The sequence below is a fragment of the Peromyscus eremicus genome, chromosome 14, assembly GCF_949786415.1.
Source record: "Peromyscus eremicus chromosome 14, PerEre_H2_v1, whole genome shotgun sequence".
NCBI classification, from domain to species: Eukaryota; Metazoa; Chordata; class Mammalia; order Rodentia; family Cricetidae; genus Peromyscus; species Peromyscus eremicus.
In genome coordinates, this window is record NC_081430.1 from 81,987,748 (window position 1) to 82,012,727 (window position 24,980).

The 24,980-nt window shown below is 46.7% G+C and overlaps 1 protein-coding gene across 1 annotated transcript; it reads left to right on the plus strand.

The window, feature by feature from the left end:
- The first annotated feature begins 7,671 nt into the window (after positions 1-7,671).
- On the plus strand, positions 7,672-16,294 carry LOC131924244 (acyl-coenzyme A thioesterase 1-like). Its single transcript, XM_059279504.1, has 4 exons — positions 7,672-8,128; positions 13,037-13,239; positions 15,393-15,575; positions 15,694-16,294. The coding sequence occupies exons 1-4, from the start codon at positions 7,672-7,674 to the stop codon at positions 15,976-15,978; spliced, it is 1,128 nt and encodes a 375-aa protein (XP_059135487.1). The 3' UTR covers positions 15,979-16,294.
- Positions 16,295-24,980: the final 8,686 nt, after the last annotated feature.

Genomic DNA, 24,980 nt, shown 5'->3' on the forward strand with positions numbered 1-24,980 from the left:
CTTGGGTTTATAACTGGATTCCTGGGAGACTTAGGAGGAACGTGGAGGACAGAGAGACGGAGAACGGAGAGGGATAAGAAGGATTTCAACTAGAGTACATGTGTGGACGAGATGGAAGATGAGGAAGAGTCAGATGGGAAAGTACTGGCTGGGTAAGAACAAGATGAAAAGGACCTAGATGAGGCAGAATTAAGACGAGAGAATTAAGGTAGAACTTAGAGGGAGCAGTAGATAAATATAGAGAGAAATCAGGCAAGAATGGAGCTAGGCACGAGAACAGAACTGAAGCTGTGTAGAGAGAGACCATCACAAAATAATAAAGTGTATGGACTTAGGAGTTTCGTGTACATAGATTCATTTCTTTTCATCAAAGATTAATTATCAACTGGTTGTAGATTCTTCCTGGACCCTGGGAGGGGACTATCGAGGGGGCGGGACCCCCATAGTCTCCAATATAATCCAAGCACTCAGGAGGCAGATCTCTGAGTTTGATGCCAGCCTGGTGATGCCAGAGTGAGTTCCAGAACAGGCTCCAAACCTACACAGAGAAACCCTGTCTTGAAAAAAAAAAGGAAAGAAGGAAAAAGAAAAGAAAAGAAAAGAAAGCAGGCTGAACAAGCCATGAGCAGCAAGCCAGTAAGCAGCATTTCCATGGCCTCTGCATCAGCTCCTGCCTCTAGTTCCTGCCCTGTTTGAGTTTCTATCCTGACTTCCTTCAGTAATGAACGGTGATATGGAAGTGTTAGCAAAATAAAGCCTTTCCACCCCAATTTGCTTTAGTCATGGTGTTTTTTTCACAGAAATGGTAACTCTCGGCCAGGTAGTGGTGGCACACACCTTTAATCCCAGCACTCAGAAGGCAGAGCCAGGTGGATCTCTGTGAGTTCGAGGCCAGCCTGATCTACAGAGCAAGATCCAGCATAGCCAAGGCTACACAGAGAAACCCTGTCTCAAAAAACCAAAAAAGAAAAAGAAAAAGAAAGAAAGAAAGGAAGGAAGGAAGGAAGAAAGAAAGAAAGGAAAGAAAGAAAGAAAGAAAGAAAGGAAAGAAAGGAAGAAAGAAAAGAAATGGTAACCCTCACTAAGACATGGGGGCTTATGAACCCCCAAAACATGACGGACTATTAATGGGCCCAGTCTTCTGCAGGGCTTGTGTGGCCATGACTGTGAGTTCTTGGCACAACACCCATGTCGTATCCAGAGGCCAGCCTTTCACAGAACTCCTTTCCAACTTGTTTCTTCTGCCCCTCCTCCATGATGTCCCCTGAGCCTCAAAGGGACTTACACAGATGGCCAGTTTAGGGCTGAGCACTCCACGGTCATTATCTCAACTCTCTGGCCAGCTGTGAATATTTTCTTGTTTGTTTGTTTGTTTTTCGAGACAGGGTTTCTCTGTGCAGTTTTGGTGCCTGTCCTGGATCTTGCTCTGTAGGTGAACTCATAGAGATCCGCCTGCCTCTGCCGAGTGCTGGGATTAAAGGCGTGTGCCACCACCGCCCGGCTCAGTTGTGAATCTTCGAATGAACTGTCATCCACTACAAACAGACGCTTCTCTGTCCAAGCCTGAGAGTAGCACTAATATACAGATAGAAACAAAAATATTCAGAAGGTGTTTGACATCCTGGCCATATAGCAAAACAATAGTGGTAGTTTCTCCCCCAGGGCTTACGACCTCCCCTGTCATGGACTCTGAACTGAGTTTATAGTACCAGCCATGAATTCCTCCTGGGGGGCAAGCCTAAAATCCAATCAGAGAGCAGATGGTTATTCTCATGATAGTCATGCTATGATGGCTTCAGTGACCCCATCTTGCCCGACAAGTTGATCATGTGGCTTGCAGGGTTCACAGTTGTGTAGACTATTGATGCCTTTTCTCCCCCAAACAGCCCATATAGTACTTTACAACACCTTGGATGCAAGACAGCATTGAAGAAACTCCCAGTCCAATCCCAGCTAGGTTTCTACATGTCCTGCTACCAAACGGTGTGGAGTCTTCAGCAGTATCATCTCGTTCTGGTCAGGAATCAAGAGTGATGGCCACAGCCTGTGTTATTTGGGGGGCCTCTGTGACCTCTGTGGCCAACACGTCATAAGGAGGTATCCTAGACTTGGCACTGGGATTTTTATTATGGTTTCTAGAAGCAACATTATCCACTCACATAGGTTACCTCCCTTCAGACCCTTGTTAAGAACATATATTTTAAGATTAACTTACAAAATAGCTTTCCGTGTGGCTTTTTCATATATCATTAGTTTTGGTGAGCTCCCCCTTTACTCCCTCTTCTCCCCACTCTCTCTACCCTCATCCCCACGTCTTTCCACCCCCAGTAAGTGCCCCTTCCGCTTTGGTATCCTGAATGTTCTACCATCTTCCTCCCCTAAGGCCACTTCTTCCAAGCCTTAATGGCCATTTTCTAGCTTCCCAGCCTCTACAACTCCTCCAAGTTGAACACAGAAATCTAAAGATTCAAAGCCAAGGTCCACATATGAGAAAGAATATGTGGCATTTGTCTTTCTGGGCCTGGGTTACTCTACTCAGTATAACATTTTCTAGACAGGGAGATGGGAAGGAGACAGTAACAAGAGGTACTCTTCAAACACATGGCTCCACTTCCTTCAAGTAAGCGCCATACCTAACAGTTCATTCACCTAAGAATTCATCAATGAGTTAATTCATTGAGGTTAGACCCCTCATGACTCACTCACTTCCCAGTAACACCATCAGCACATGTTGCCATTTTGGGGAATACCTTAAGAGAAGGTGAGTCTGAACTATAGTAATAGTGGGACCTCAAGACTCACTCTGACCAGTAGATGGATATTTAGAATGCAAAATAAAATAGAACTAAGACTCATCAGTTAAATTATATTATTGGCCAAATGGATTTAGCAGGTGTACAGAACACTTCATCCTGCATCGCACCAGGGACCTGCTATCCCTGAGTTATGTTCCCAGCCTGCTTTTCACCGTTTATTTAGGGACCAAGTCTTACCTGTGCTTAAACTTGCCCTTTAGTACAGCCTGGTCTACAAATCAACTTCCAGGACAGCCAGGACTGTTACACAGAGAAACCTTGTCTTGGCGGGGGTGGGGGTGGGAGTGGAGGTGGGGGTTGTCCAAGTTCATCCTTGGTTACATAGTAAGTTTGAGGAAAGCCTGGGTTACTTGAGACTGCCTCCTCCTCCTCAAAAAAAAAAAAAATCCAAGCAAACACACACTCACAAACAAATGTAACCAAGGACAAACTAAACTCAAAATTAGTAAGATCAGAACAGAAATAAAGAAGACTAAACAAAACAAAACAAAACAAAAACCAGTTGGGGCTGGAGAGTTGACTCAGAGGTTAAGAGCACCCACTGCTCTTCCAGAGGTCCTGAGTTCAATTCCCAGCACTCACATGGTGGCTCACAACCATCTGTAATGAGATCTGGTGCCCTCTTCTGGCCTGCAGGCATACATGCAGACAGAACACTGTATACATAATAAATAAATAAATATTTTTTAAAAAATCAGTTAAAAAAAGAATTGGTGAAACAAAAAATTGGCAAACCTAGAGCTTAAGCACCCAAGTGTGGGAGGAGCAGAGGGGGGAAAGACGAGCCTGATCCACAAAGCTGGAGGGAAAGCAAGGCATGGGCAGCTGGCGCCGCAGCAATGGACCGCTGGGAGACAGGTCTAAAAGCTACATGCAAATAAGTTAGAAAACTAGAAGAAACGGGGGAATTTCTGGACACAGATGACCGATCAAAATTAAACCAGGAGACCACAAAACCTAATAGTCAGCAAGTAATGCGATTGAATCGGTCTTCCACCAAAGAGAAGTCCGGCAGTGTGGCTTCCTGACGCACTGTGCCAACATTTTAAGGGAGAATGAGTGTTGATCCTAATTTTTCACACAGAGCAGCATTTTGCTGTTACCAAAACCTGCAAAGACAAAAGTGAAAGACAGACGGAAGGAAGGAAGGAAGGAAGGGAGGGAGGGAGGGAGGGAAGAAAGAAAACTACAAGCCAGGGCATTGAGCCTTTGGCCTTTCTGTAGCTGTGACCTGCTTCTACCCTCAGAAGGGCTCCCCGCCCCCAATAAACTATGTTAGCAGAACGAGGAGGAGGAGCAAGAGGAGAAGGAGAGGAGAGGAAGGCTTGATTTCATTCCAGGGATGCAAGGATGGTCAAATGCAGGAAAATTACTGGATACGGGGCGGCACAAACACAGTCAGGGGTGAAAATTGCACCATCATTTTCCTAGACACAAAAATCATCCCTTGGCGAAGAAAATGTGATTCTGTGCTTAGAAAATCCTAAGGAACAGTGTAAGACTCTCAAACCAACAAAAAGTTCAGCAGAACAGCAAGATATAAAAAGAAGGCACAAAAATCAGTACTGTTCCTTTTTTGATATAAGGTCTCAACCAGGTAGTCCAGGTCCAGGCTAACCCCAAACTTTTTTTTTGTTGTTTTGTTTTTGTTTTTTGTTTTTTTTGTTTTTCGAGACAAAGTTTCTCTCTAGCTTTGGAGCCTCTCCTGGAGCTCACTCTGTAGACCAGGCTACCCTCGAACTCACACAGATCCACCTGTCTCTGCCTTCCAAGTGCTTGGATCAAAGGCGTGTGCCACCACCGCCTGGCTTAGCCCCAAACTCTTAATCTTCCCGCCTCCTCCTCTGCTTTGCACTGTGATTACAGCTGTGCTCCGTCCTGCCCACCAGTCAGTAGCTTTTTCATACATCGATAATGAGATTACTGGGAGAAAACATGAGGAAACTAGCCCATTCATAAAGTAGCGAGACTGACCCAGGTGTAAAGCTAAGCAACAGGAGGAAAGACGTCTGCAATCATCATTACAAAACACACTGAAGGTAAAAGCTGAGGGCCCAGGAAGACGGAAAATCCTGTATGTTAACAGGTTCGGAGTTACTGTTGCTACAATAACTGGTACGGAAGGAACTCTACAGATTCAGGGCCACCTGCATCAAATGACAATGACTCTATTCATCCAGCTAGAAAACACAATCCTAAAACCCACAGAGAAGCACAAAGGGTCCCAAATAGCCAGATCATGAACAAAAGGAAAGCTTAGCAGCCACGCGATACACGATTATAAGACATATTGTAGAGGGGCTGAAGAGCTCAAGGGCACCAGAAACTCTTCCAGAGGACCTGGGTTCGAGTCCCAGCACCCACAAGGCAGCTTATAATCATACACATCTGTAACTCCAGTTGTGGAGGATCCAAGGCCTTCTGCTGGCCTCCTTGGGCCCCAGGTATGCATGTGGGGTCCTCAGACATAGATGCAGGCAAAACAGTCACACACATGGAAAATCAGCCAAACAAACAAAAACTCCCCAAACACATAAAACATATTTCAAAAATAGACATACTGTGGAGTCACAGTACCAAGGCAGCATGGTGCTGACATACACACACTCAGGCCGATGGAGCAGGAGCCAAGGCAGATGCTCATCCAAAACCAGATTCCTACACTTTCAATCCAACATCTGCTATTGCTCTTACTAGTGTGATCTCTCTGGTCTCCGTATGGTTTTCTACAGCAGTTTGTCTCACGTGGCAGTCAGTATTTTACCTGATAGTTCAGCCTCAAGGAATTCCAACTCGCTGCCAGGTATGACGCTGCATCCCTGTAATCCCAGCACATGGGGGACGCAGGCTTGGAGGCTCGGGAGCCCGAGGTTATGTCTGCATGCATAACTAGCAGCTCCAGTTAGCTGAGAGAGACAGAGATAGATAAAGAGAGATGTCGATTTCAAGTCTCCTCACATTTATCATAATCTGTCCAAGTGAGACATAAACAAGTGTCTTAAACCCAGTTCGGCACAGGGATGGGGTTGACCCAGATGCCACAATTTCTACAGTTCAACATTTCCATATCGGACTCAGAACTGAAAGCCAGTGTCACTTAACCATGGACAAATTCAGGGGACTTCGGAGGGAAATCTGTCAGGGAGTGTCTTAATCTGAGATAGAGAAATTCAGCACTAGGTCAGGCAAAGGGTGTTATCTTTCCAATGACGTCCTTATCCTAAAGTGGACAGAAAACAATGGTTCTGTTTAATTCTGGAGACAGCATATCATATATGTGGGTAGTAAGCACAGCTACTTCCAGTCAGTGAGCTACACTAGAACTACTATAGTTTTCCTGACCTCTCCTGGGCACAGAGAACCTGCAGTGGCAGCTAACATCCTTACAGATATGGTAGTCTCGACACTGGGCCTGCGAAGCAACTACATCTTCCAGCTTTTGGGAATAGAACCTCCCAGTGAAGCTGCTTTCAGTAGCCAGTCCCAGGCCACTGGTCCCCCATCCCCCAACCCCCATTCCCTCCCCGTGCGCCCCCCAACCCCCATCTGTATGTGTCTTCACACCCTCTTGAGTATCATGGGAGGGGAAGAGAATCTGCGTTTTCCATTCTGCCTGCACATTTTAAATTCTATGTTGGCGGCTGGGGTAGCCAGGCAAGGTTTTTGTCCCACCCCACCCCCCAAGCTAAGCGTTCCCAGAATGAGAGGCCACTGTGGCGTAGAAAAGGTATTCCAAATACCCAGTAGCAATTGCTTCATCAGCAGGAACGAGGAGAAAGGTCACCCAAAACCTGAACCTGGGGTCCAATGTGATAGCTTCTTTTTTCAGTTTGCAAATATTTATTGAGCTTCTGTTTGTCGGATACCTTCCACCTGCATGCCCTTGCTTCTCCTATTCAGGTATGCCAGGCTGAGCTGCAGAGCGGGGTTCAGCCAAGCAGAGGGACTGACTGGCAAGATACCAACAAAAGGAGAATGAAATCAAAGTATTCCATCTACCCACACCTTTGCACCATCCAAGGTCACTTGCCTCTCGCTCAGAGGGCTGCAGCTCTTGTCAGACAACCCTCTTAACTTTAGGTGGGGACCACAGTTCCGCACCAAACACGGTTGTGTCTTTTTGATAGCAACCTTCCCATGCCTCTGTGAAAAACCGTAATCCCTTTGTGAAACTTCCTCCTATTGCCAAGTCTGGTGGACCACTTGCTTCTGGCTAGAACCCAGACTGAAAGAAACGCGGCGGTAGAAATCCAAATTGACACGGACAGCGGTTAGATATGGGGGGGCTGGGGTGGGGCACGACGACACACAGGACGTGAGATCCTTCGCCAAATGAAGTCCAGGGTATCAGCAGTGCATCGTCTTCTTATTTAATACTCCTAGCAGGCCTTCCAGATAAGGAAAATGCATCCAGAAAACTGTGTGCCTTTCTAAAGGTCCTCAATATCTAAGAACAGTCGGGCTCCAGAAACACGGAGTTGCCCTGGTGAGAGATGTAGAGACCAAGAAATTTCGAGGGAAATTCTTGGTCAGAGACGGAGGGTTAAGAGGGGCCTGGACCATGCCTGTTCCTTGGGAACCACCTGAATTCCAGTGTGGGACTGCAGCTTCTAATCTTTTCAGCTTCAGCTGTCATTGTGCTTTGACTTAGACACACTTTGTGGCTTCCCGGGCGAGTCTTTGTTCTTAGCAAACATTCTCCTCAATTGGGAGTCTAGGATTTGCACAAAGAAGTCTCACAGATCATCTCACAGGCTGTGTCTGAGGCCAACCAATGGGAGTGGAGCGAGTCGTCCCGCCCGTGACTACTACTCCGGGAGTCCCAGTCCACCCGCCCCATCTGGTCCAGCTCGAGATGGCAGCGACGCTGAGCCTGGAGCCCGCGGGCCGCAGCTGCTGGGACGAGCCGCTGAGCATCACCGCGCGCGGCCTGGCCCCCGAGCAGCCCGTCACGCTGCGCGCCGCCCTGCGCGACGAGAAAGGCGCGCTCTTCCGCGCCCACGCGCGCTACCGCGCCGACGCCCACGGCCGGCTGGACCTGGCGCGCGCGCCCGCGCTGGGCGGCAGCTTCGCGGGGCTCGAGCCCATGGGGCTGCTCTGGGCCCTGGAGCCCGAACGGCCTTTCTGGCGCCTGGTCAAGCGCGACGTGCGGACGCCCTTCGTGGTGGAGCTGGAGCTGCTGGACGGCCACGAGCCCGACGGCGGGCGGCTGCTGGCGCGGGCGGTGCACGAGCGGCACTTCATGGCTCCCGGGGTGCGGCGCGTGCCCGTGCGCGAGGGCCGTGTGCGCGCCACGCTCTTCCTGCCCCCAGGTGAGCAGCCCCCCTCCTTCCCTTTGCTCAAAGTTCCTCTGTGATTTGAAGTGAAGAGAAAGGTAGCTCCTGATGACCTAGGACTCACAGGGAAAGAGACTGGACTGGACTGGAAGGAGCCTGTTGTGATGATGCTCTTTCCCTGAAGCTGGTCCTTCGTCCCGCTGCTAAATTACAAGTCCTTTTAAAGAAGAGGACAGAACACTTGTAATATAAAATTAAAACTAGTGCTAATAAACGGGGCGGTGGTGTCACATGCCTTTAATCCCAACTCTTGGGAGGCAGAGGCGGACAGATCTTTAAGTTCGAGGCAACCTTGGTCTACAGAGTGTGTTACAGGACAGACAGAGATACACAGAGAAACCCTATCTCAAAAACTATAGCGATCTTACCACCTGGGTGGTGGTGGCGCACGCCTTTAATCCCAGCACTCGAGAGGCAGAGCCAGGCGGATCTCTGTGAGTTTGAGGCCAGCCTGGGCTACAGAGTGAGTTCCAGGAAAGGCGCAAAGCTACACAGAGAAACCCTGTCTCGAAAAACCAAAACTAAAACAAACAAACAAAAAAACCATAGCGATCTTTATTCTTTTTAATGTTAAATCTGTTTTGAGCTGTGAATCATAGTCTGACTAGTTGGGACACCAAAGCAAAAGGCTGTCTTGAGCTTTGGAGCTAAGGCCAGTCTGATCAACATAACAAAACCCCTTTTCAAAACAAGGGACCTTCCTCTTTTTCTCTTCTTTTCTTTTCTTTTCTTTTCTCTTCTTTTCTCCTCCTCCTCCTCCTCCTCCTCCTTCTTCTTCTTTTTCAAGACAGGGTTTCTCTGTGTAGCTCTAGCTGTCGTAGAGCTCGCTCTGTAGACCAGGCTGGCCTCGAACTCACAGAGATCCACCTGCCTCTGCCTCTGCCTCCTGAGTGCTGGGATTAAAGGTGTGCGCCACCACCGCCCAGCCAAGGGATGTTTCTTGTTTCTATTGTTTTTCTTTCCATTCCCACACTACATTAACATTTATGTCAACTAGCAGTTGAAGTAGAGGGAGACCTTTTTCTGTCAACTGGCACTCCGAGATCATTGCATAGTCTTACATAAAAGGATGCTTACTTGGCCTCTTTAGTAACCAATGAAACGCAAAATAAAACTACGGACTATATGGCATAGCTTCAAGAGTAACAAAGCTTTCAAAGCCTAACATTTCCAGTTAATGTTAAATGCTTGGAGGAAAGGTCACTCAGTACCTTTAGAAAGAGTGGGGTTGTTCATTCAGTTATTCTGGGAAGCAACTAGTTTTTAGCTAGGTAGATTAATGTGTAATTCTACCATTTTGTGACACGTGCACACCAGAAAACTTATTGCTTGGAAATAGTCCAAATACCCCCCCCAGTAATGGAGTTGATAAATAAATGGAGCCACGTTTCTAGAAGTCAAAATAATTGACCCACAGCTACCCGCTTCTTGTGTTTGACCCAAACTGAAATCATAGGTAAGACAAGCTCTCCAATCGCTGGTCATTCCCCCAGTGTTCAGCAGCAGGGAGCCATAGCCGTGGGAAGCAGGAGCAGCAATTAGTGGCATCCTCTTGTGTCACAGTCCTGCAGGCCTTGGGTATCAGGTCCCTTTGCTTCTGGCCAAGGCCAATGTTACATCCTTAGGGGCAAGACCCCGAACCTCTATAGACTGACAGCTGATCAGCACTGCCCCCACCCCCAAACTTTTTTGTTCTTTAGTCTCAGCCGACTACTCTCTCTTGTTATCTCTCTATTCCCACTTTTCTTCTTTTCCCTGGCTGCTCTTAAATTGTTTGGTTGCTTCTTTGGCCGGCCGGCTGCCTGAGCCCTTTCCCCAGCCCAGTGACTGCTGCCATGGCGACTCAGGAAGCCTGCCCTTGCCAGAGTTATGCCCGGAGGATGGCGCTCCAGGCTGACACACTTGCTAGCTGCTTGGAAGTTGGGGTTTCTGTTCAGGAACTGAGGGCCAGGTGCTGGGCACACACTGCCACACAGGACTGCCGGGGGGTGAGAGCGGCAGCCTACCTCAGTGGTTTCACAACTTGCTAAGTGCTGAGCTGTGCCAACCTCTGCTCTTCCTCCAGAGAAGCCTTTACCTAATGTTGCTGCACCGGGGTGGGGGTGGGAGTGGGGGTGGGGGGTGGGGGAGGAAGCAGCATTAGAAAGAGCATCTCTCAGAGGGCTTGCTGAATAGCCTGCTTACACTGTTAGAGAAGGATCATTTAACCAATTACAGCCTAGCCTCTTAGCGCCGATCACAATCAATCACTGAGGTTTGTGTTTTAGGCCAAACACAGATTTGCCTTCAGGTACAACTACCATACTAGCAGGGGAAATGCCCCCCTACACACACACACACACACACACACACACACACACACACACACACACCAGGGTGGACATGGTTATAACAAAAAGTCTGGTACAAGTTGTTTCCAAGGGCCCTGGCCACAGCTACACCTTCTGGTGTAGTGGTGGTGGGTTTTTTGTTTGTTTTTAACTCTTTGCTCTTTGTGGGGCCCACCACCCAGCTCCCAAATAAATACACGGAGTTTTACTCTTACTTAGCCTGGTTTGTTTCTGGCGGGCTTTTCTCAAATTACACCGGCTATCTTTTGCCTCTGGGCTTTTACCTTTCTATATCCCTTTCTTTACTTTTTATTCTGTGGCTTGCTGTGTAGCTGGGTGGCTGGGCCCTGGAGTCCTCCTCTCCTCCTTTTCTCACTTCTCTATCTTTTCTTTTTCTCCTATTTATTCTCTCTGCCTGCCAGCCTGGCCTATCCTTTCTCCTGCCTAGCTATTGGCTGTTCAGCTCTTTGTTAGACCAATCCGGTGTTTAGACAGGCAAAGTAACACAGCTTCACAAGGTTAAATGCAACATAAAAGAATGCAACACATCTTTGCATCATTAAACGAATGTTCCATGCACAAACAAATATATCTTCTACAACAATAATGCCCAGCCCTGGTCTCTGTGTGGTCGGCTCATGCAGTGTTCAAGATGGCTGGTGCCAGCACAAGGGTAGGCAGGCTGTTAGATCGTTACTCCTTTTGTTCAAGGTGGCCAAGGCTGGAAAGAAGAGTTCAGTAGCAGCTGACTAGGGAATCAGATTGCCCTGCCCCCAACACCTTTGATCATTTATAGGAAGATGGACAGCAGCAGGAGAAGAACATCAAGTTTATATACGTCAACCTCAACACTAACACTGATTTTTAACAGACTTAAACAGTGCTTATCACCTCCCCATGCCCAAGGCACAGGTGGAGCCTCCCATCAGTCTCAATCCATTAAGATAAAATTCATGCAGTAGGCAAACTAAAATCTGTGTTTATTTATTTGAACATGTGGGGGACACATGTGGAAGTCATAGTCTGCAGTTTGTCTGACTTCTCACTTTCCACCATGAGGGTCCTGGGGATTGTACTTGGGCTGTCAGTTTGACAGCAAGAGCCTTGTTCGATCAAAACAAAATACGTAAGGCACACCACGTGTAAGAGGTGGTGATACCAAGGGACCTCAGTACATAAAACCCACAGTGTGCAGAAGGACCAGGCAAAAGTAGGGCTTTCTGGTGCCTGCCAGGTGTTTGCTGAGAGGCTAAATCAGGGTTCTCTAGAGGACTCGAACTGGCAGAGTGAATATATACTGTGAAAAGGGATTCATTACATGAGCTGTGGGCTATGTACTTCAACAACAGCTGTTTACACTGGAGAGACTGAGAACAAAATTGTCAGTCCTTACCCCCTGCCGGATGCCTCCGCCATCCCAGTCAGATGAGGAAAGCCTCTAGGATTCCTAGAGAGCCATCCTGGAAGGCCAGAGAATCTGGGTTTCCAGTGTCAGCCAAGGCGGCAGCAATGGGATATTACACTTACCAGCAAACAGAGCAGGCAAATAACACCTTTGCCTCAGGACCGCCAGCAGAAGGTGCTGCCTACCTAGGGGGAGGGTCTTTCCTCCTCTCTTAGTCCTTTCTGGAAATGCCCAGGGGTGTGTCTTATTGATCCCAGATCCAATCAGTTTGAAATCATGAATAACCATAACATTGAGTTATTTAAATTGGACATGTGAAAGACTAACCCTCTTCTATAAATGGTGAAAATATGTAGGACACAAAAATCATGCAGAATGAACATGCAGCCTTTTGAGTCTGTGTCCATTCACTCAGCAGGAAGCATTTGGAATTCATGTGGTCTTCTACCCATCAGGCCTTGCTGTTTCTTCACAATGCTCGGTTCTCTGGAGGTAGCACAGTTTGTATTCATTCAGTGGCTGGAGGACTTTGGGTTTGTTTACAGTCTGGAGAGTATGAATAAAGCTGCTGTGAACATTGAATACTGTGTTGAACTGTGTTCTTGTATGAACACGGTTTTTCATTTCATCTCTCGTTCATTTCATTCATCCTTCAGAGGGAAATGACTGGGTTATATGACTGTGTATAGGGTTAACTGTGAGCCGCCACACACTGCTTTCTACAGACTTCACCGCTGGTTTTTGTGTGACACCAGCATCATGTGATGGTTCTGGTTGCTGCACATCCTCGCTGGCCCTTGGCATTGTCCAGTTTGGGGGGGCAGAAGTGGACAGATTTTTATTGTTGTCATTATAAAGGTTGTTTGTGTGTGTATGTGTGTCCTGGGCCATGCATGGTGGCACACATTTTCCCCCCTGTCTTCTAAATGTCCTCCTAATGTCTTTGTAAACACTTATGGAGCTTTAAGACTTTAGGTATAGAAGGGGATATAGATTTAGCCCAGGCTACTGTATAGGTGCTTGAGGGATAGGTCCTCCAGTATTTTTTACTGTCTGTTGAAAACCTTATCATCCTCACATAAGCAACAAATGCCTATTAATGCCACTGCAAACACTTCTTAGTAATATATAGTGATGTTTCTTTCCTAGAACCTGGACCCTTTCCGGGGATCGTGGACCTTTTTGGAGTTGGAGGTGGCCTTCTGGAGTATCGAGCAAGTCTGCTGGCTGGGAAGGGTTTTGCTGTCATGGCTCTGGCTTATTATAACTACGATGACCTCCCCAAGGGCATGGATGCCATGCACGTGGAGTATTTTGAAGAAGCCGTGAACTACCTGCTTAGCCACCCTGAGGTTAGATCCCCTCAAGTTTTATTGGCCCCTGTCATATCTCCTCATCGTGTGCTTGATTTCACAGAATGAGTGAACTGATGACAGCCTCTCTCTCTTTATTTTACAAAGAGCCCAAACCTACTTGAGGTTTCTAGGTTTAATACAAGTAAAGGGAAGGAGAAAGGTAGGGCCATCCTCAGCCAGTGCTCATTCAGATGATGTGCTCAGCAGCTCTCTCCTGCCTGTGTCTTCATGTCCCTGTCTGTGTCTCTGTCCCCGTGTCCCCATGTCCCTGTGCCCTTGTGCGAGCACTGGGTGAACTTGACAACCAGCAGCAGGAGACCAGGGTGCTCTGAACTTTCTAGATTCAGTACGGCACAGGCTGAGGTGGTAATCCTTGCTTGTTTTAAAATTTTATAAGCAGAAATTCAAGTGGCTAGAAGCGTTGGTGCTCTTGGAGAAGTGGAGCCAGTGTAGGCTGCGTCTAGAGAGAAGTGGGAGACTAGATTTTGCCCATTTCCCACTCCACGCCTTGGCACTTCTCTTTCTTCTTGGATAAGTAGATACCCAGTTTCATCTTTGTTGCTGTGATTAAAAATAAAAATACCCCGACAAAAGCAACTCACAGAGAAAGGGCTTATTTTAACTCACGGTCCCAGCCCACGTCCATTAAAGTAGGGAAGTCACAGGGGTGGATGCTGGTCATGCCACACTCATAATCAGGATCAGAGAGCCAAGAGTGCATGCATGCTGATCCTCAGCTCTCTTTTTCCAGTTTTATACAGCCTAGGGTCCAGCTCAAGAAACAGTGCCACCTACGTTCATGGTGTGTGGTCCCACCTCAAGAAATTCCCTTAAGGGGCTGGAGAGATGGTTCAGGGGTTAAGAGCACTGACTGTTCTTCCTGAGGTCCTGAGTTCAATCCCCAGCAACCACATGGTGGCTCACAACCATCTATAGTGGGATCTGATACCCTCTGCTGGCACTCAGGTTTGCATGCAGAGCACTCATACATAAATTTAAAAAAAAAAAAGAAGAAAGAAATTCCCTTAAAGGCGTGTCTACAAGTCAACCCAGCCTTAGGTTCCTCATGTTAACTCCTTTCCTAAGTGAGTCTAGACAGTTGAAAATTTCATAGTAATTAAAGCATCATTTGATCATGTAATTATTAGGACTTTAATGAGGAGTCATATTTAACAGTGGTCAAGGGTACTGTTGCCAAAGGGGAGAGGTGAGGAGGATGAAGAGTAGAAGCGGAAAGAGAGAGAGAGAGAGAGAGAGAGAGAGAGAGAGAGAGAGAGAGAGAGAGAGAGAGAGAGAGATTTCTATGAGAGGTCAGCCAAAAGATCTTTTGCTTATAGCCCAGAGGACTCTGGGATTCAGGACAGGGGCGGTCCTTGTGAGATGGTGCCAACCCAAACCACCCAGAAGGCATTGAGCAGGAAAGTACAACAAACATCTCCCCACAGGGTTCTCAGGGATCCAGGGGAGAGAACAAAGTCATAACTAGTGTGGCCTGGGGCACAGGGCTGTGAGGAAATAGATGAGGCCCAGAGCAGGGAGGACCTCAGGAGGACCAGCAGAGAGAAGTAGAAAGGAGAGGAGGCCAGAAGTAAGTGTGGGAGGCCAACCCTAGAGAGACATAGTGGACAGCATCCCAAACACAACTAGAGGTGGCCGCTGAGATTGTGTGGGACACCCGAGAGCTGCCGTGGGAACAGGTAGATTGGGGAGTGAGAAGACGAGAGATTCCCCCTGACAGCTTCTGTTTTCTCACTGCAGCATGGAGAGCTGAAGGTGGAGGGGCATGTGGGGGCTCAAGAGGCCGAGGAGGTAGGAGAGGATGTGAGGCGGTCCTTTGGAGACGTGGAAAGTGAAATCCTAGTGATGTGTGGCAGGACTGGTGGGCCATGTGGGTGCCCATGTCAGATAAAGATAAGTCAACAGGAATGTTTGTTTTCCTTAGTTTCTTGGGGTCCATTGTCTCCACAGTCTAATGGCAAAGCAGGAGTGCAAGTGTCCTTTTAGACTAGCTTCATTCCTGCTAGAATGGTTTTGACAATAGATAGGAGTCCAGATGTTGACCCTGGTCCATGGAGCTTTCCAACTGGGCCTACTTGCTGTTCAATACTGTTCCTGAACTAATTCTCTTATTCCTTTTATATTTTTCTCAGGTAAAAGGTCCAGGAGTTGGAGTGCTTGGCATTTCCAAAGGGGGTGAACTTGGCCTTGCTATGGCCTCCTTCCTGAAGGGCATCAAAGCTGCTGTCATCATTAATGGCTCTGTGGCTGCTGTTGGGAATACCATATACTACAAGGATGAGACTATCCCTCCTGTGACTATCCTGAGAAATCAAGTCAGAATGACCAAAGATGGCCTCCAGGATGTTGTGGATGCTCTGCAAAGCCCTTTGGTAGAGCAGAAGAGCTTCATCCCTGTGGAAAGGTCAGACACGGCCTTCCTGTTGCTTGTAGGTCAGGATGACCACAACTGGAAGAGCGAGTTCTATGCCAATGAGATCTCCAAACGCTTACAGGCCCATGGGAAGGAGAAGCCCCAGATCATCTGCTACCCGGAAGCGGGACATTATATTGAGCCCCCTTATTTCCCACTGTGCAAGGCTGGCATGCACCTCCTGGTGGGTGCTAATATCACCTTTGGAGGGGAGCCTAAGCCTCATGCCATGGCCCAGTTGGATGCATGGCAGCAACTCCAGACTTTCTTCCACAAACACTTGGGTGGTAAGAGTTAGGGGGTGACTCCCAAAATACAACCTATTTTTTAATGGCCTTGGGGGAAAAGGTTCAAATACATTGTAAGAATATCAGTTAATATTACTTCATCTGAACATAGTGTTGAATGTAGTGCTTGAATATAATATTCAAGGGCTGGAAACGTAGTTCAGTGGTAGAGTACCTGACTGGCTTGTGTAAGTCCCTGGGTTCAATCCCAAGTGCTGTAGGAAATCAGAAAAATGTTATATGGAAACTGTACCTTTTCAAGGAATTGTGCCTGGAATCAAAAGAATATCATGAGTAGCCACACTGTTGTGTCATTAAAAATTATGTACTTCAATTCTTGGGCCAATGTTGCTGTTACTATCTTCCTTTCAAGAAGTGGGTTTGGGGTGACCTGGAGGGCTTCTTTTCAGATGCTTAACACATGTATAGGCAGCAGTGAAAAGAAGGTTTTTGTTGCACACATATCCAATGAGAACACCTGTTGTTTTTAACAAGATCTACATTGTTTGATTTTGCCAATAAAGACTCAGAAGCCAGATGCTGGGGTGAAAACCTGCTAGTTCAGAGAGGCAGAGAAAGCACCTGGCTGACTTTCCTCCTCTGCCGACGTCCCAGAGAGAGGCCTTTCTCCTATGCTGTCTCAAACCAAACTCCTCCAACTGAATGTCCCTATTTTCTACTTCCTGTATGTGTCTCTCTCTCTGTCCTCCTTACTCCCTCTTACTCCCTATGTTTTTTTTTTCCCCCTGTCAACTGGTTGCTCGCTCTGCTTCTTGACCTATGGTTGATTTTATCACATCCTGTTCACAGTATTCAAGCAGACGACATCTGCTCTTGAATTTAAAGGCGTGTGCTAGGGCTGAGCCACACTACAGCTAGAAGCAGATTTTTCAGTAAATAACTCAATCTCGGGGTTCACAGTGTGGTCAAATAGCCTGCAACGAACATCAATTTACAAAGCAAACCAACAATGGGAAAAGAATCCCCTTCATATATGAGCTCCATGCCATGACAACACTTGGGGATGATGAGCATTTAGTCCAGGAAGCAACAGAGCAGCTAGGGGAGGAAACAGAGATTCTAGGAATCCCATGTTGTGTCAATCTTCATCCTGTCTGAGAGGCAAGGAAGAGAATGTGTGTAAGGAAGAGCTCTCGTCCTCGCACATTTAGTAATCCACCAGTCAACTGTTGGTCATATGAGCACAGGAGGAAGGATTTCTTTACCCAGTGCTAGATTCATGGTTGAGCCTTTATAACACAAGACAGGCTGTCAGGAGAAAAGCATATAAACTTATTTAACTAAGTGGAGCCTTCAGAAATGAAATCTCAAAGTAGTATGGAAGTTTGTGTGTTTTACGGCTCAGTGTGATGGAAAGTTCATTGCTTAGAAGCATTTTGGGAAAAGGAGCATGACCTGCTGGTGTTAACTAGGAGGTCAGGAACACAGGAAAGTGTGTACTTAGGTTTTATTGCTGTGATAAAACTCCATTACCAAAAGCAGCTTGGGGAGGAAAGGGTTACACTTCCACAAAGGGTTTACTTGGCTTACACTTCCACAGCACTGCTCATTATCAAAGAAGTCAGTACAGGGGCCCAAGGCAGGAATCTGGCTGGAAGCAGGAACTGAAGCAGAAGCCGTGGAGGAGCATTGTTACTGAATTGTTCTTCATAGCTCACTGAGCCTGCTTCTTAAACCACCCAGGACCACCTGACCAAGTAGTGGCACCACCCAAAGTGCTGGGCTCCTCCCACATCAGTTATTAATAAAAGAACAATGCTCCCAGACTTGCCTACAGGCAATCTGTTGCAGGCATTTTCTCAACTGAGGCTCCCTCTTCCCAGATAACCCTGGCTCCTGTCAAACAAAACAAAAACCAACAGCCAGCACAGAATGCATGCTCAGATTCTTTTCTATTTCCTTGTCTACATAGGGAGCCTTCCTTCTATAAGCAGATGTTTCTCTCCCATCTGCCTGTTCCCAAATACCTGGCAGCCGCTTCCCAAATAAGTGACTCGGAGGCTTAATATTACTTATAAATGCTTGGCCGCTAGCTCAGGCTTATTACTGACTAGCTCTTACACTTCAATTAACTCATAATTCTTACCTATGTTTAGCCACATGGCTAGGTACCCTTTCTTAGTACGACATTCTCATCTTGCTTCCTCTGCATCTGATATCAAATTCACATTAAATAATATTCACTCATCATCTCATTAAGAGAAAAAATAAATATTGATATCATTAAAGAAAAACAAAAAAACCCCAAAACTATAGCAACAACAACAAAAAACAAACAAACAAAAACAAACAGCCAAGCAGTGGTGGCACACACCTTTAATCCCAGCACTTGGCAGGCAGAGCAGGTGGATCTTTGTGAGTTTGAGGCCAGCTTGATCTACAGAGCGAGATCCAGGACAACCAGCGATATACAGAGAAGCTCTGTCTCAAAGGAAAAAAAAAAAAAAAAAAAAAACAAGCCCACAAAACCTAGCACATATATCAGAAGCTATGAAGCTGGTGGTAAGGGCATGCAAGATCTTCTAAATTCTAGCTTTTCCCTGAAATCTCAGGTTTCATCACTGGTAACAAAGTTGTTTTCCTTTAAGTACCAGGCTGATAAATGGCTCTCTTTTGAGAAAGTGTCTGCCTAATACGTAGGTCTTCATGTCAATCATACCGTCAAGGAGACTAAAACCCAGACATGTGCATCACAGTATTATATTGAAGAAGTTTGATCGCTTGTCTGGGAAGAGGGGTCAGCAGGTAAAGTGCTTGACATGCAAGCTTGGGTGACCTGAGTTTGATCCCTGCATGATTCCTGGAAACCATGAAAACGTAGAAGGATTCTGATTCTACAAAGTTGTCCTCTGACCTCAACGCCATGATGTAGTACTCTCTCTCTTCCCCTCTCTCCTTTCTCTTTCTTTCTCCATCCCTCTCTCTCTCTCCCCCCTCACACATATCTTTTTAAAAATTTGTTTTATTGTACTATTTTATGTGTATGGTTGTTTTACCTGCATGTATGTCTCTGCACCAAGTGTGTGTAGTGCCCACAGAGGCCAGAAGAGTGTGTTGGATCCTCTGGAACTGGAGTTACAGATGTTTGTAGGCCCTGGGAATTGAATCCAGATCATCAGGAAAAGGAGTCCATGCTTTTAGCCACTGAGTCATTATTCCAGCCTCCATAAAATAAAAGAATTAAAAGAATTCCTACAAAGACAAACAACCCACACACACTGTTGTTGAGATCTAGTATTATTCTCTAAGGTTAAGCATAGCTTTGTCACATGACCCAGCTAGTCCAGTCCTAATATAAATGCAAGAGAAATGAGAACATGTGGCCATATAAAAACTTACAAACAAATGTTCATAATAGCTAAAAAGTAAGTCCACCCAAATAGTTCAAGGCCAGCCTGGTCTACATAGTGTGTTCCAGGCCATCCAGAGCTACATAGAAAGTGAGACCCTGTCTCCCTGCCCTGCCTCCCCCAAAAATAGTAGTTGTATGTCCAGGAGCTGGGGAGATACAGTGTTTGGATCCCCAGCACCTACGTAAGTCACAGAAACCAGATACAAAAGATTACGTATTATATCATTGCCTTTATAATAAATATGCAGAAAAAAACTAATATATAGAGAAAGCAAATCAATGATTTTAAGTGTGTGGGTACGGAGAGAATTTGGGGTGAATGGGAAGTGACTAGTAACAGGCAGAGTTTCTTCCTGAATAATGAAAATGTTGCAAAACTAGGTAGCACTGGTGGTGAAGAGCTCCAGGGCTGTCTGCCAAACACTGAACTGTGCACAGAAACGAACTATACTGTATAGATCACACCGTACAGAAATGGCAACTTTTATTCTGTTAAGTTCATTTACTTTAGTGTACTTGAGTGTTTTGGCTGCATGTATGTATGTGTATCGTTTGTACCCGGTGCCCTTGCTGGGTCAGAAGAGGACAGATCCCCTGGAGCTGGAGTAATAGATGGTTGTGAGCCACCACATGGGTTCTGGGAACCAAACCCAGGTCCCCTGCAAGACCAGCAAGTGCTCTTAACTGTGGGGTCATCTCTCCAGCCCCGAGATGCTATTATTTTTTAAAATTAGACATATTCATAAAACTCAAATTCCAGTAAATGCAAAATGACTAAGTTCAAGGGGAGTCTTTTCTCTGTGTAAGCTTTAATCACTGGCAAAACCAAAAAAGCCAGGGGTCAGGCACAGCAAAACTATAAGGAAAATCAAGGGGTAGGAATTTTTAAAAATTTTTTACATGAGGTGTATGTGTGTGTGCGTTCCTGCGTGCATGCGTGCATGTGTGTGCATGTGTGCGTGCACACACGTGCGCGCCCACCCCTTTGTGGAGGCTAGAAGAGGGCATCAGATCTGTTCCTTGCAGATGGACTTACAGGTGGTCCTCAGCCATCTGATGACCTCTGGGAACCAAACTCCAGTCTTCTGCAAGAGCAGCATGTGCTCTTAGCCACTGGACCATTCCTCAAGCCACTCCCATCCCCTCAGCCACCCCCATCCCACCAGCCACCCCATCCCCCCAGCCACCTCCATCCCCCCAGCCACCTCCATCCCCCCAGCCACCTCCATCCCCCCAGCCACCCCATCCCCCCAGCCACCTTCATCCCCCCAGCCACCTCCATCCCCCCAGCCACCCCCATCCCCCAGCCACCCCCATCCCCCCAGCCACCTCCATCCTCCCAGCCACCCCCATCCCCCCAGCCACCCCCATCCCCCCAGCCACCCCCATCCCCCCAGCCACCCCCATCCCCCCAGCCACCTCCATCCCCCCAGCCACCCCCATCCCCCCAGCCACCCCATCCCCCCAGCCACCCCCATCCCCCCAGCCACCTCCATCCCCCCAGCCACCCCCATCCCCCCAGCCACCCCATCCCCCAGCCACCCCCATCCCCCCAGCCAGTGTACAAACTGAAGGCCCCGAATGAGTACAGATTTGAAGATGGTGCTTACCTCTAAGTGTGATGAGAGGGGAGCACATGGGAGTTTCAGAGATGGGTACCAAACCCTAATACCAGGTGTCAATCATATTATTATTCTTTAAAGCCTCATCAAGTTTATAATTATTTGTTTAATCTCACTAGTTAATGTTTAGGAAAAGTAACAAATTCTTAGGAAGCAGATTCTCAGTCTGTAGTCCTGGCTGTTCTGGTACATCACTTTGTAGACCAGGCTGACCTCAAACTCACAGAGATCTGCCTGCCTCTGCCTCTGCCTCTGCCTCTGCCTCTGCCTCTGCCTCTGCCTCTGCCTCTGCCTCTGCCTCTGCCTCTGCCTCTGCCTCTCCAGTGCTGGGATTAAAGGCACCTATGATAGCACACCTGGTCAGTAGCAAAAAAAAAAAAAAAAAAAAAAAAAAAAAAAAAAAAAAAAAAATTTAAAGAGAAGAAAGAGAAAGGGAAGTGTAGCTAGAGTTTTCCTGCCTGGCCCACAGTCAGGACAAATCTCTCTCACCTGCCAGTCCCACAGCCCCTCAGACCCAACCAAGTAAACACAGAGACTTATATTGGTTACAAACTGTATGGCCGTGGCAGGCTTCTTGCTAACTGTTCTTATAGCTTAAATTAATCCATTCCCATTAATCTGTACCTTGCCACATGGCTCGTGGCTTACCGGCATCTTCACATGCTGTTTGTCATCGTGGCGACTGGCAGTGTCTCTCTGACTCAGCCTTCCACTTCCCAGCTTTATTCTCCTCCTTGTCCCGCCTACACTTCCTGCCTAGCCAATGGCCAATCAGTGTTTTATTTATTGACTAATCAGCAACACATTTGCCATACAGAACATCCCACAGCACCACAGCAGGGAAGGGAAGAAGGAAGAGATGGAGAGAGAGAGAGAGAGAGAGAGAGAGAGAGAGAGAGAGAGAGAGAACAGGCTGAAAATAACAGTAAAATAAGTATGTAATTAAAGATCTATAACATATATAAAAAGATAAATAACATATATAAAAAGATATATGACATATATAAAAAGATATATAACATATATGAAAAGATATATAACATGTATGAAAAGATAAATAACATATATATATATATATATATATATATATATAAAGATCTATAACATATAATTAACTCTTAAAACCCAACAAAGAAGAAAGAGCCCAATTAGAAATTAGGTACAAGGTGTAGGCAGATACCTCACAAAGTCACAGAGAAGGCAGATGAGCATATGAAACAATGCTGACCATCATATGATCAAGCATTTACAAATTAGCGTGAGCTACGCAGCTATTAGAATAGCTCAGATCTAAAACACAGACGACACCAAATACCAACAACCATGAACGATAAAAACTGTCCTTGCTGGTAGGAGTGCAGATGGGTACAACCATTTCAGAGGTGGGCTTGTCACGGCCACCATATGATCCAGCAAGCACAATCCTTGGTGTTTGCCCAAATTCATGTCCACACAAGTGCAAAATCATGTTTATAGGAGCTTTGTTCATGAGTTCCATAGCTTAGAAGCAACCAAGATGACCTCTAATAGATAACCGGAGGAGGTAATTCGTTACGTTGCCTCATTTTGTGCCTGTTAATCAGAATACATTTTAAATGCGTATACTTGGAAAAACGGACCAGAAATCTAAAAAAGAGATCAGCTTTCCCATTACCCAGGAAGGAACAAGAGACTTCACTCAGAAATGTCTTGATTAAAATTGCTCTCTGCCAATGGTCAAAATGGAATGAGATCTTTTCCCCACAAACTGACAAGACTGGAAAGGTAGCATGGCTTTTGTTTCTGGCTGCCATCTCAAGGTGAACATCTTCACAGCTTCATGGCCAGAGGGGCCTCATCTAAAGGTAAGGCTAGAGGATGTAAGCTTTCTCTGTGTAAATGCACAGATCCAAACGTTACAGATCAACCTCAAAGGAGTGGGATCTGGAATAGCCCGAAACTATAATAATGTGAGACGAAGGTCTCTCTGGAGAGATTTAAAATTTAAAATTTTGATGGGAAGTTGAGAGAGGAAGTCACTGTGCCTCCTGGCTGTTTGTCCAGGCTTTCCTGAAAGAAACCAGGACAGGCAGGGAGCATTCAGTAAGCGTCCCCCACACCACATTCTAGGAGCTCTGTACTAGGAAGCTGAAGGACACATGTGTTTAGTCCCTCTCCATAAGTCACCCCAGAGTGTCCAGGAGGAGAGGGTGGGGCAGGTGGAGGCTACCAGAGCTCCTGAGGGGCTGGTACCGAGAAGAGGCCCAGTGACTGTGTGGGATATCCAGTGCCACACACAGCCCGACTCCCTCCTGGGGCTCTAGACGGCATGAACCACTAGGATGAAGACGGAAGGACAGACTGACAAGGCTGAGTTAGGAGAGAAAGTCTTCCAGGGCTCTCTCCTGGAATGGGAATTAGGAACCTGGTTACTGTTTGATGAGACCATGGAGGTCACCAGGAGCCTGATTCTGGGAGATGTAAGAAAAGCTGCAGTCAGGGAATCAGGAATGATCCAAGGAGGTCTCTAAATCAGCTTGAGGTGGGCTGTCCACTGTGCGGTTTACTCTTCACTAAAATGAAGAGAACTGACACTCCATTCCCCGCAAAGATCGGTGTAAGCCAACGTTCCACTCTGTTCCTGTAACAAATGCTTGACCCCGGCACCTGGTCAGACGTCCTTGTGATTTCCTAACATTACATCAATGAAAAAAGTCACCAGTGCAGCACCTGATAGAGTTACTCTCCCCAACCTTCCGGGTAAGTTATTAGTAGGGTAAAGTTCATACTCTCCCCAATGTTTGGGGTGACTTAGAAGTAGGGTAAAGTTCATACTCTCCCTAACATTCGGGGTAAGTTAGAAGTAGGGTAAAGTTCATACTCTTCTGAATATTCGGGGTGACTTAGAAGTAGGGTAAAGTTCATGGACGCTCTCAACTGGGTAACTTCTGTTCAAAGCTCTGGGAAGTGAGCCAAGAGCAGGATCAGCAAGACAATGTCTTTGTACCCAGGCAGCCAGTGGCTGTGTGGGAAATCCTATCTTCCATTTAAGCTAACCTCTCTGAATGGCGGTGTCCTCCTTTAAGGGCAAAGGATGAGGCTATGTAGAGGGAGAGACAGAGGACCTCAATTTCATATTTCAATATGGGATTCCTGTGAAGACACTGGCTGCCCAAGTCTAGAAGCCTGGAACAAAAGCATGTCATGAATTTCAGTATAATTGAGACCTAAGATCATGACAATGCAAATCCCTAGAAACCTCCATCCACTGGGCAAATCAGTATTGAGGATGTGGAGGAGGAAGGATCTGGGATGGACAGGTTCTAAGAACCCTGCAACACGGACGGACAGTACCGAAAATCCCCTGTGGTGACCTCACTCCCAGAGAGTGCTGTGTTCTAAAGTTCTGACGTCGAAATAATTTTATACTTACACAAATCTTGAAAACATCTTAGAGGCTCTGATACCCTTCACACAGCTTCCCACAACCCCAGTGCCAGCTAGAGGAGCTGGTAAAGAGACCTGCCATCAAAGCTGAGGCGTATCGATCCCTCGAGCCCCCTGACCTCCACATAGTGCTGTGGTAGCGGCAAGCCCAGAACTCCAAACATACAGAGTAAAAACACCTATACGTTTCTCACTTTTCGCCCTTTCTCCTCATTCTCTGTTTAGGTTTGTGTAGATCAGCAGTTACAGTAGGAGACAGACACTCCCATCAGGAAATCTTCGGAGATTTTTGGGTATCTGCATATGAAGAGCTAGTGGCCAACTGGGGGGGGTGGGTAGTCACTTATTTAGCCTCTTTAGTGATCAAGGAATTATGAAATAAAACTGCACATCACAGCATCAAGAGTGACATCAAGAGATTCAGACATCTAACCCTACCACTTGTTGTCAGGCCTGGAAGAAAAGACAGCGTCAGAGGACATCGGAGTGTTCGGTTGTTCTGGGAAGTGATTAGATTTTACTAAGATGAGCTTGGGATTATGGTTGTTCAACAGAAGCAGCCCAAATGTGCACCAAAAATCAAGTGGAGTAAAAGGGAG

What these genes read in the sequence shown, in the direction of transcription:
- LOC131924244 (XM_059279504.1), top strand. Translation starts at nt 7,672, where the DNA reads ATGGCAGCGACGCTGAGCCTGGAGCCCGCGGGCCGCAGCTGCTGGGAC. An exon ending in CACGCTCTTCCTGCCCCCAG is followed by an intron (nt 8,129 to 13,036) that starts GTGAGCAGCCCC and finishes TTTCTTTCCTAG; the next exon opens with AACCTGGACCCTTTCCGGGG. An exon ending in ACCTGCTTAGCCACCCTGAG is followed by an intron (nt 13,240 to 15,392) that starts GTTAGATCCCCT and finishes TATTTTTCTCAG; the next exon opens with GTAAAAGGTCCAGGAGTTGG.